General features: G+C 44.1%; 1 protein-coding gene across 1 annotated transcript in view; it reads left to right on the top strand.

The window, feature by feature from the left end:
- The window catches only part of LOC147748151 (uncharacterized), a 648,568-nt gene that overhangs the window by 386,929 nt on the left and 248,689 nt on the right, over positions 1-12,950 (top strand). The window contains exons 20-24 of the mRNA XM_086959041.1: positions 775-819; positions 1,492-1,545; positions 1,638-1,682; positions 3,787-3,840; positions 6,242-6,286. Coding sequence (XP_086815167.1) covers positions 775-819; positions 1,492-1,545; positions 1,638-1,682; positions 3,787-3,840; positions 6,242-6,286 — 243 coding nt within the window. The remainder of the gene's footprint in view (positions 1-774; positions 820-1,491; positions 1,546-1,637; positions 1,683-3,786; positions 3,841-6,241; positions 6,287-12,950) is intronic.

Consider the following 12,950-nt stretch of genomic DNA (forward strand, 5'->3'; position numbering starts at 1 on the left):
TGGTAATCAGCATTCGTTAACCATCAAAACACCGCAGATTAGGTTCTGTTATCGATCAATGCTGAAAAAGATGGCTTAAAGTGGCTGTTCTAAGAAGGCATCTTCACTTTCACCACTCATATGCGACAGTGCATGTAGCATTTTAAGCAGAGAAAAAGAGAGAGATATGGATGTTCGTCTTCTGGCGATGCAAGACAATTTAGGTTGCAATGGACCAGCAATAGCAGTAAAGAGTTGTATTCGCAACACAGTATTATTGTGTATCAATACATCATATTTTCTAAAAAAGGAATCAAGCCAAAGTCTTTCAAATCTGTTCACAGATAAATATTTATGATGCACTCCAATTGATTAATTAAGAAATAATAGTATTTGATCAAAATATATTGTATACTCTTTCCTTTCAAATGTAAGATATAAACAGATTTCGAATATTGGCTCATTATCTGTTTCTCTTTATTGGATATCAATGCAATCATAAATGAAAGGTGCCCGTGGTAAGAATAGTATAAGTTCTTCGATAAGTCTCATAGTTGTACAGTATGCCATGTTTCCCTCATTACCTCTGGGCGAAGTTGTAACCACAGGCTCTCCAAAAATATGGCAGCTCTATAGCAGTATTGAATGTTGGAGTCCCTACAGTAAATGTGAAGACATAGCAAGCAACGTTGATATTTCTACGTAGAGAAGCCCCTAAAATGACACACCGGTGGTGAGAACAAATTGGTTAATTCACGGTTGCCAACGTTTTTACTATAATTATTTTTTTTCTAGGGATCAGATGGACAACCTGGACCAAGAGGCTTAGCCGGTGAACCAGTGAGTACAACCTGAATACCTTCTGTGTCAAACTATATCTTGCATTGCATCTTGGACAAACTAAGGAATAGGAGGTCACAGTAAATTAGCAAATGTCCGAAGCCCAGCATATAGGTCCAATTGGTATTCCATGAAGTGCATACCTGCAGCATACTGGTAGTGTAATAAACAGTAAGACCACTAGCAAACCTCAGCTTACTGTCTGCTAAAAACCCCATTCCACCCTGTGTGAATGTCATGATAGGGAGATCCTCTTCCCTGTAAATCATGGACATCATAACATTTTTAATGGATTAAGTGAATGATGTCATAAACTCCAGCAAGCAAGAATGACAATGGCAATATAGTGAATGTTTTAATGCCAGAAAGCACCATTGTAGTGACTGTCAGTTGAAGAAACACATGCTCCCAACCATACTGGATGGATGGGTAACCCACAAAGGCCCAGGCACCTCATAGTTTCTATCACTGTATAGTTTCATTTCTGTTATCCTTCCTGGCTAAATTAAAAGAGTACCAGTCACTCCCAAATGAGAACATTTCCGCGTTTTTGCTTGTTTGGTAGGATTACTGCCAGATCCCTCTGGCCATTGGTCCTTAGTGTGCAGCTGTTCTAATCAGCGTGACAACTGCTTTTTATTATAATCTAACATATGTTCTTTTTCATTCTAGGGACCGCGTGGTTTAGTGGGTGTGAGAGGTCTCCCTGGTCCACCAGGACAACCGGTACGCCTGGCAGCCTGTCATGTTAATATGTCGCCATTTTCATCAGTAACCGGACATTATAAGGAACTTACCTCTTGTCTTTAATATTTCAGGGAGTCAATGGGATCGATGGGCACCCAGGAGCCAAGGGAAACTTGGTAAGATGCGAAAAGGGGCCACATCCACTTCTTTTGTATTTCATTATTTATTTTTTACTGATCCCAACATCTAAAACTGAAATTCTGTAGCAGCAGATACAACTTTTGAGAGAACTTCTACCATTAAACACGTGTGTAGATTGTTTTTACTTTCAGGGCTTTTGTATCCTATTAATTGCACTAACAATTATCTCTTGAAGTGTGTTATTATGAAGCCAAAATGAGGAACACCACCTCACAATGCTAGAAGTACTACTGAAAGTTTCTAAACACAAGAGAGCCAGTTATGTAGGTAGGTTACATGTGAATTGTACAAAGTGCACGGAAGGATGTAGACTGCCCTGCATCACATGCTGTGCCCGAAAGAAAAATAATATATATATTACATGATATATTGTGGGAGAGGTGTGGCACAGCAGCCAGAGGCGCTGACTCCGGAGCGGGGGCTCACAGTTTGATCTCCGGCGGCAGCTCTGCTCAGCACCATGTGACTCTGGGCTATAGCTCACTTAGTATCTCTGATGGCCCCCAGCGCCTTGAAACCCTTAGGGGTGATTAGTTTGCACTTAACAAAACTGGATTATATATATATATATATATATATGTATATCTATATATGTAAAACATTCCATTGCTTTGCCATTTTAATTAGGATTACACATGTATGTAGAAATATCTAAATTATTATTATATCACAATTGACAATGTAATTACTAGCAAAATAATTGCAACAGTTCATAAAAATATTTGAAACCTGTTCGATTTTCCTTATATAAGAATGGCTGTATTTGCAGTGTATAAAGAAGCCTTCATCAGTTCAAGATGACCACTTAAATCATTGATAAATCAGCCAATTGCAGAAATCCGAACGCCCACCCACTCAACCCCACCGATTACAAATTCCAAAGTAAACAGCTGTTACCGCACCGGCTGAAATCCGACATTTTGCAGCTAACACTGCATTGGCGCAATTTTCTCCTGGTTAAATTTGGTCAGTCAAACAAACATTCGGAAATTTACTAAAGTAAAAAAATGACCAAAATATTAAGGGGCTTGCAGTTTGTGTTGTAGTAAGCACCTGAAAAATTGATGCAATGCCCCATTTTGCAGGCGTAATTACGGAATATGTGTTTATAATCACAGCTGTTAAATTCTGATCTCCATCCTGAGATTTGAGAAGATGCGATAATTGTCACATGAGGGATGGACAGCTCGTAATGAGGGCCTAAGTGAACACAATCAGTATGCCATTGTTACTGATATGCATAATGTAGTACGCACAACCAAAAGTCACCCTCCTTGGAGACGAAAAAACATGGGTGGCATGTTGGTTCTTTCTTTACCAAGTCCCTCCCTTGCCAATGCAATGGACTGTGCTTATTGGCTCTTACAACGGTAGAAAGGGTAAGTTTTCCTTTGTTAATAGTTATCATCACAGTATTAACCCAAAACCCAAAGTCAATAACATCTGCATGCAGTGTAATCTTAAAGATTTTTGGGGCCCCGGGCAAGACATATTTAGGGCCCGCTGTTTATAATTTTACTGCCGATCTCCTGCGAGCTGAGTTCCTCATGATGTAAAATAATCCTTCAGAAATGGAGTTCAGACAAAACAGTTGGAATATATCGTTCAGCCTCCCCCACAGAAATCCTGAAGATGCCACTGGGCAAAAAGAGAGAGGCTCTGATGTAGTGGTAGGGAGAGAGGTGTGAGACAGGGATGTGAACATAGACAGAGATGAGCTAGATAAAGAGAACGTTTTCTTTTGGAGGAGGGGGGCATGGATGGTGAGGGCCAAGGGCAATTATTCACTTCACCTATGCCTTAATAAGTATCTGTCTGCGGGCATACATGGCTAAATTAACACAACCAGGGGAACAGAACAGTATTTTTCATATCCCTTCCTTCAGAAAATGGGTGAGACGTAATATGCAGAGCCTGCCACCTGTTGGACAGACGAGGTGCAGCACCTGGACTCTTTGCACGTCCAGTGGGACGTAGTAAACACAGCCACTGCGAAGGATGTTTGCAATACTTCATTATATTTGTTTTCATATGTTTACTTTCATGATGTCAGAGAAAACATGTTTTACTTTGTTTTAGGGGATACAAGGTGAAGTTGGTGCTCCCGGTCAGCAAGGAAACCCCGGCCCCCAGGTGAGCATCCTAAGATAAATTGCAATCTGTTTTATTTATTTAATGCATTGACTATATGACTTTACAGGTACTCAAAAATGAATAACTTCCAGTGTTGGGACCCAGTGCTGGGTCTGTATCATACTCGGTTCTCTCATTATTTATCAGATATAGAACATTTAAAATATTCTGTCATGGCAGATTGAGCTTGTATTTCTGTCTGGTGGTTCTACTACCCAAACCAGCCGTGGCTCCTGCATGTAAGCATGGTGGGACGGGGCTGGTTGTGGGAGGGGGGGGGGGGGGGGGATGTCGACAGACGACGGAATCGGGAAAATTAAAAAATAAATACATCATATTCTGTAGTCAACCCCCCCACCCGCCCTACCGCGCTTACCTGCAGGAGCCGTGACTGACCCAAACTAGAATTGCTTCACATCGTTTATGGTGATCTCTGTAGGGGCTGGATACCCATATAAACGCCTCTGCATTGTATTAACAATCAACAAAATATATGATTTTTTAGGGATTTAGCTTGGTCACTGGCCAGCTTGTCTTTGTAGCTACATAGTAACAGTTAGCAGAAAATAGGTTACAGGACAATTTTACTGTCTTTTGAAAGAGCATAAAATGCTGCCTTCCCCCAGCCCCAGAAAATTCCATTCCCACCTGGATTTCCCATCCTATCGATTTTTTTTTATAAACTGGATTAAAAAAACATAAGTGGCATACATGAAAATGTAGAATTTGTGAGGTATGCTATCAATTGATAAAAATGGGAATACAAAAAAAGGCAATCTGTACTCCGAAAGTGAAAAAATGATTTGAGGATAAAACATTATGATTTAAAAAAAGGAATTGCAGGTATAATGAATGACACACCATCGTTTGGTGGCTAAAATACCCGTGAAAACGATTTTAATTGCTAAAACGTATAAATTATTTGCCCTTCAAAAAAAAGGTATTTCAGAATGTAGGGAAAATAAATTGGAAATACTAATTGAAAAGTAAAACAAGAAAGTTGTAAATAAAAATATAAAGGCAGAGAATGAGGTCCGGGTTAAAAGGGTTAAAAAAATGTAATGATGGGAAAAGAAGTGTTTCTCATGTTCCTCCCCAGTAGCCAACAATACCGATTTCTCTGAACATTGGAAAATACGGGTATCATAGCATCCAATATAATAAAAACAAGATATAACCGCAGACATTGTCTACTTCATCGAGTTCATTGGAGAAGCATAGTAGGCTCCTGCCTCCCCTACATGTTTATTAGGTTAACCTATCTTGGCAGACACACTGATGGTTTCATCTACTAGGTCTTGTCTTTCCCTTGGAAAACAAATGACGGTACTGGCTAAATTAGTGTGGTGTTTGACTAGCATCAAATGTCAAGCTAAATAGCGAACAGGCCCAGTTACACTGCAGGCTTGTAAAAGGTATGCACATGGCAACTACTGAGCTCTATTCAATGGTGTAATTATTGCCAGAGAGTGGACCCTGGACTGGTAACTGTTTTTATTGTAGAAACTGTATATTTATAACTGAAAAGCTCGGTTTAGTTGGCTGAAAACAAACTTGTATTATTCAAATGGCAAGTTTCCAAAAAGTTAAGTTACGCTCTTTTTTACTTTTATTGTATGTTTGCAATAATTGGTTAAATTGTAAGTATGGTGTCAATTTGTAATTATTTTATTTAATCAAACAATGACATTTACCTGATATGGACTAGCATGAAAGTACTGAACTGGTGTACAGGCGCGGCCGGCACAGGTTAGAGCAGTGAGGTGGGGCGGGGGGAGATGACAGATGACAGTATAGGTAAAATTAAAGAAAAAAATAAATGAAACCACTTATCTTGTGCTCACCGCATCACTGATGCGGCGAGTGCATGATAAGCAGTTTTATTGATTTTTTACCATAAACATCACACAGAAAGATGTAAGGGCTTAAATATGTGCCAATGGCAGAAGGCTAGAAATATGGAGCATGCAATGTCTCAATGAGAGAATTACAGTAAATGCAGTGACCCTATACATGCAGAGCTCTAGGGGAAAGATACATGAGAAAAGGCATGTATTGAAGAGCCTGGACAGTTAGATATGGAACATATGTATTTTTTTTAAAGAGTAGTTGCATGAAACTGTATTCAGTCAGGAGGTATGAGGGCAAAATTAGAAATAAAAAGGGCCGAAAATGCAAACAAAATTAAATAAGGGTTTTTGCAATCGAATTAGGGTCTATTTTCTTGTTTGAGGCAGAGACATAGGAACAACAGAAGGATTTGGTGGTCGATATATGTGTCAATGTTTGTGTATGAAAGAAACTGGGCGCATTGTCAGATGTCAGGCACACTGGTATCTGTAACTGCCTAGGACTCTTTAAAGTTGAGCTCATCTGATTATCTCTTTGCCATTAATTGCAGGGTCTTCCCGGGCCACAGGGACCCATTGGAATGCCAGGAGAAAAGGTAGGTATCCAACGTGCAGACAGCCGCTAAGCCTTTCTAGGACTTTGTTTCATGAGTGGGACTGTGCTCAGCAAGATTCCAGGTTATTTCTACTTGTCCACACTGTTGAACTGTTAATGTCACTGCCTGTGGGTCTGTTGGTGCCAGACTTTCTTCAAAAGCCTCAAGTTTAAGGAGTCGTCTAGAGGTATTGCTTGTGAGACTGTGACTTGTTACTCTGCAGGAATGGAAAAGAATTGTGCAGCGCCATATTTATAAAGAGCCACACAAGCTACAAACCGTTTTGGCCCAATGCTTATCATTGTGTGAAGGGATAATGAATGACACATTACCTCGCTTGAAATGTGTACCGGTGGTGCATCCTCCAGCACAAATTTCAATGCGAGGACTTCTGCCGCAAGATAAGCCATGTAAATTGTGTCATTGTGTGTTAATTGCATGCTATGAGTAGGCGTACTATGCGATATGTAGCTTATCCCATTTTTGCACTCACTGTAATTCATAGTTAGACCGCCACTCAAAGCCATGTCACGCTATGTAGTAGATCAGGCTTTGTATGAAAACCCATGGGTGTTTGTGCTAGCCCAGCACGGTTAGACTGTTGGACTCCCTTTGCATACATCGTCGGATGTTGGCCCTCCATGATACAAAGCAATTTTGGCACTGCGCGTGCATATGTTTTCAGCACAAAATTCGTTTTTGTAAATGAAAGATGATCAGTGGTGCCATTCGTACCACTTTTTGCCAGGACGCAACACCCTGTAACCCGACAAGTGACAGCTCAGTTGTGTAATATATCTGAGCCTTTGTTTGTTACCATAGTCATCAGGGTTTGGGGGATTCTTCTATAAAACAATGCTGAGTCTTTAAAACACCAATGACTCTCCTTGTTACCTTCACCTTTTAGGTTTTGCCCATTAGAAGTGTTGTGAAGGTTGAGCCAGATCGAGTGTTATCACATCCACAATAACTATCAATGCCCAGTCACAATAATTGTGGTTATAGATAAATTTCACTTTAAGAAGTACCTTAGAAGTAGAGTACAGTCAAAATGAAGGCCAATGTTAAAGGTCTCAGGATTCTACCCTTAGCAAATCAAGATTTATATTTATTCGATTAGGGCCCTTTTCCACGAATTGTTGACTGCTGGAAGTGCTGGTTCCATAGTTTGGTTTCAGCAGAAGACCTCCGATACGATATAATGGGAAAATATTTCCATGTGAGAACTGTGAGAGTGCAAGAATTCTTCAAGTTACTAATCTTAAAGTCTGTGGAGAATCAGAGCAGTGCGACATGATACGCGTGAGATTGGCGCATCCTGGGGCATTTGGAGCCGTTTTTGCTGATGCGGGTCAGCGTGCTGTGGTAATTGCCGATTGAAGAAAATTGGGCTTTGGCAGCGTCACTGACCAGTAAAGGAGGCATTGAGGAAGTGGAAGGTCTACCGCACTAGTTTCATGCCGGTACTGTGTAATTATTGTATCTGAGCGTTCGGTGAGATGTTGCTCACCAGATAGGAGGACTTAGGGTTTGCTACTAGTGAATTTCTACACAATGCTATCCTGAAGTTTAACTGATGATGTCAGTTGCCAAAATATTCATATTTTGTGTAAAATGGTCAGGAGAAAGCCCCCCCCCCTTATTGGTTGTTTGCAAGAGTCCTTGTTTTGTGTCTCTGCTTCCATAAGAGTGTGCAGGAGTTTTGTGAGGAGGATTGGCTATGGCTGAGTCCATGTTTTGCAGCCATGGTCCTGCAAGAGTATGCAGTAGAGTGATCATGTGTAGAATGTTCCTTGGTCCTGCGAGGGTGTGCAGTAAAAGGTATGTTCTAGAGTAATTATCCCTGGTCCTGCAAGGATGTGCAGTAGAGGGTGAGTGTGTAGAGTGTCTCTGATCCTGTAAGGGTATGCAGAAGAGGCTGGTGTGTAGTGTTTGTCCCGGGCCCTGTGAATAAATTGTGCAGAACAGAGTGAAAGTGTAGTATTTGTCTCTGGTCCTGCAAGGGTATGCAGTAGAGGGTGGTCATGTAGTATTGGTCTCCAGTCCTGCACGACTCTGCAGTAGAGGGTGGGTTTAGTGCTTGTCCCTGGTCCTGCCGGTACATGCTGTAGAGGGTGGACGAGTAGTATTTGTACCTGGTCCTGTTAGAGTATGCAGTAGAGGGTAAGTGTAGGGGATGTGTGGAGTAGATGTGTTTACTTTATGTACCTAGTGCTCTGACTGACTGATTGGCAGTAGAGGTAGGTCTAGAAAACATCAAACACAAGGAAATGATGGACAGAGCGCTGAAACTTTTCAGACACTCACCCCCCATTCACAGATCTTGGTTGACTCCATCAGTGTTCTTTAGCTCAGGTGTAGAACACATGCCCGTAACAGCAAGTTAATGCTAGAGAGGGTATGTGGATTTCATGTGTGTCACTGGGGATGAAAATATTTTCCCCTGTTATGGCGCATGTTATTGGTTTGTTTGGATGGGTTCTGTGTGACTTGTATGTGGGTGTGCTTTTAGTTTCGTATGGATGGGGTCACATGCGACCATTGTCTGAATAATTTTTAGGGCTTATCTAAGCCAGAGTCTTTAACAGTTCTGTTTTGTATTTATATTAGTCCAGTTGTATTTTTTTCTTTTTTTTCTTTCTAAGGGAAGGAGATGTGTCATAATCTGTTGTTGAGAGTAATGCATTCTCTTCATAGATTCTCTGTTCCCTGCTTCTCAGCCAGTGTGTGGTGTCCTAGAATGTTGGTTAGTGCTTGCTGGAGTGGACATTGAGAGAGAGTGTGCTAAGCAGAGAGGATGATGCTTCTGGTGCAGAACCTTACTATGCAACCTGTAACCCCTTCAACAAACCTACAACCTGTTATTCTACTGGCTACCTGATTCCAGCTTATGAAGAGATCACCTTTAATTACAACAGTAATTTATTTTAATCCTCGTCAGGACTTTAGACATCTTTCTGGGTCATTTTGAGACATGGTCAACAAACTAAGGATTTTATAGTAATTCCCAGTAAAAGATACCACTTCTTATTTGATATAGTCCAAATGTTTCAGTCATTTTGGGGGATATTAAGGTCTCCGAAAGCTATTCATTTAGTTACATGTGGGCCTGTGTGACCGTTTGCTAGGATTGGAGGCTCATCATTTGTTCGACCTCTGAGGCGGAAAGCCGGAGGACTGCACTCTGGTTGTTTATGTTTTTTTAAAACTTGTCCATTCGTCACTTGACTTGATTTTAAAACCTCACCTGCATTGAAAGCGCTAGCTTCACGCGCTGAGCAGCCCTCATAAGACACCCCCTGAGACAGTGGCAACCAGCGCTGAGACAGGGTAAACAAGCACACCGCCATCGCGGTTCGAAGGCGTAGCCACGCCCACTGCGAGGCCACGCCTACCAGGAAACATACAAAAACGCTGATCTAAGCGCTACGCATTATCATTTGTTCGACCTCTAAGGCGGAAAGCCGGAGGACTGCACTCTGTTTATGTTTATGTTTTTTTAAAACTTGTCCATTCGTCACTTGACTTGATTTTAAAACCTCACCTGCGTTGAAAGCGCTAGCTTCACGCGCTGAGCAGCCCTCATAAGACACCCCCTGAGACAGCGGCAACCAGCGCTGAGACAGGGTAAACAAGCACACCGCCATCGCGGTTCGAAGGCGTAGCCACGCCCACTGCGAGGCCCCGCCCACCAGGAAACATACAAAAACGCTGATCTAAGCGCCATGCATTATCATTTGTTCGACCTCTGAGGCGGAAAGCCGGAGGACTGCACTCTGTTTATGTTTATGTTTTTTTAAAACTTGTCCATTCGTCACTTGACTTGATTTTAAAACCTCACCTGCATTGAAAGCGCTAGCTTCACGCGCTGAGCAGCCCTCATAAGACACCCCCTGAGACAGCGGCAACCAGCGCTGAGACAGGGTAAACAAGCACACCGCCATCGCGGTTCGAAGGCGTAGCCACGCCCACTACGAGACCACGCCCATACCACACGCTACAAATGTGTTGGCCATACCAGCGCAGCGGACGAGCGCAGCGGGAGCGCCGTTTGCGCGCCGAAGGCGCGCCTAAGGCAAGCCCGTCTGCGCCCGTCCGCGCACGGCCGGGCCTAGGGCCAGAACCCCTGCTGGATAAAGCTGCCCTTAAGGTAAGCTACTCACGTCGGGACCTCCTAAGTCTCAGACCCCCCATCGCCTCCTCCTGTGAGTATGTTCACGACCTGAATGGACCATTCATCAGCTGTACTTACTGCCATCCAGTCCAGCTCAAACTCCCTACTCGACCCCATAAGCTCTCAGCCCTTAAACTCGCTTCGCTGAAGTGTCGCTCTCTCCCCAAACACGCGATGCTGATTAACCACCTCATAGAAGACCATGACATAGACGTCCTTTTCCTGACGGAAACGTGGCTCTCTCCACACTCGGAGTCAGATATGGTGCTAGTAACCCCACCGGGCTTCCTCATTCAGTCCCTACCTCGTCCCTTAGGTAGGGGTGGTGGTGTCGCCATTATCCACCGGGACCATCTCCTCTGCAAATCCAATGATGCGCAGATTCCCGACTCTGAAAGCCTGCAGTTCACAATTAAGTTAGACCCGACTAACTCACTCACAGGGATCCTAGTGTACCGCCCCCCCGGTCATCCAGGTCCTTTTGTTACGACTCTCCTGGACACAGTAGCTACACAGGCCCACTCCATCACTAATTTCATGATATTAGGAGACCTAAATATCCATTTCGACGACCCTTTAGATTCTGGGGCTGTCGACCTGATCACCGATCTGGCGGCCCTTGACATCCGCCTCCTAAACTCTGGAGCTACTCACAACAAAGGTCACTTGCTGGACCCTGTGTTCACGAGCACTCTCACTATGCAAGCTAGTGAGTCCCTTCCCCTCCCCTGGACGGATCACTTTCTAGTCTCCTTCCAACTACCAGGAACTTTTAGGAAACCTCAAAAACCGCCCACCTACACCAGGGACATGGCCTGGTCCAAGCTCCCCACCGAAGAATGGGCCAGGACCCTAAAGTCAACTACCCCTGCTTACGCAGAAGACCCGGCTGTTGCCGATAGTAAATATAGAGAGTGGATTACTACCTCCCTGGATTCCGTACTCCCATTTAGAACTCGGGAGGACAAAAATGGGAAACCAGGTTCCGCCCCATGGTATACCCCGGAACTTCGATTACTACGCAAAAACTGTAAGAGAGCCGAACGACTTTGGAGGAAAGACTGGCAGCACGCCAGCAAGGAAGCCTACCAAAACTCAGTTAGATCATACAAAACTGCTATCAGGCGCTCTAAAGCTTCCCATTACGATACTCGGATAAAAGAATCCACTAACTCAGCCAGGGAATCTTTCCTAATCGTAAAAGAGCTTTTGAAAGTACCAACCACTCCTTCCTCCAACATCCCCCCTGTGGACCGAAGCAACGAATTATCCACCTATTTCAATGATAAAATTGCCCGCATCTTAGCATCCCTTCCCCCTCCCTGACCCTCTAGCCACATGGACAATGATTCACCCCCCAGCCAGTCTGGAAGCAGCTTACGCCCCCAACTTGCGACAATTAGGCCAGTAACCTGCAATGAGGTAGAAGTAACCATGACCAAAATAAAAAGCGGATCACCTTTGGACCCTGCACCCATTAGATTCCTCAAAACTGTAGCCCCCATCACCATTCCCACGATCACGGAGCTTATTAATAGCTCACTTACCCAGGGATCTGTTCCCGCTACCTGGAAGAGCGCAGTGGTGAAGGCACTCCTTAAAAAACCTCAGCTAGACCCAGCAGATATGGCAAACTACCGGCCAATCTCACTCCTCCCGGGCATTAGCAAGGTAGCCGAGAAATTGGTCAACGGACAATTGTCTCAGTTTCTCGAGGCAAATAACATCTTACGGCAATCCCAAACTGGGTTCCGCCCGGGCCACGGCACAGATACTGCCCTTCTTGCCGTCATCGAGGAGGCAAGGCGCATTTTAGATTCAGGAGAGTCAGTGGCAGTGATCCTCCTGGATCTTAGTGCAGCCTTCGACACAGTCAACCATCGTGTCCTTCTCCATCGGCTGGCGGCAGCAGGGCTCACCGGGACGGCACTCAGATGGATAGAGTCCTTCCTTGCCGGGCGCACGTTCCAGGTATGGGACGGCAATCATCGCTCGTCCACACTCCCTCTCACGAGCGGGGTCCCTCAGGGATCATCCCTGAGCCCAACGCTTTTTAATGCCTACATGGCCCCCCTTGAAGACGTGGTGACACCATTTGGTATAAAAATAGTGAGCTACGCTGATGACACACAGTTGGTCGTCTCCCTATCCCAACTAGACGACCACCCAGACAACCTGGCAAACTGCCTTACGGAAATCCATGGTTGGATGTGTGATTCATCACTAAAACTAAATGGGTCAAAGACCGAAGTGATGCTCATGGGAAAGCAATGGGTGACCATCCCCCCAGCGGTCTGGCCAGACGTGTTCGGGGAAATTCCTACCCCGAAACATGAAATTAAGACCCTAGGAGTATGGCTAGAACCCGAGCTTTCAATGAAAACGCAAGCGGCCAAAACTGCAGGAACCTGTTTTGGGCTTATGCGCACCACCCGCAGGATTCTCCCCCTACTCCCCCCTGCATCCAGGAAACTACTAGTCCAAGGGCTC

Source organism: Lissotriton vulgaris, chromosome 1_1 (assembly GCF_964263255.1).
Source record: "Lissotriton vulgaris chromosome 1_1, aLisVul1.2, whole genome shotgun sequence".
NCBI lineage: Eukaryota > Metazoa > Chordata > Amphibia > Caudata > Salamandridae > Lissotriton > Lissotriton vulgaris.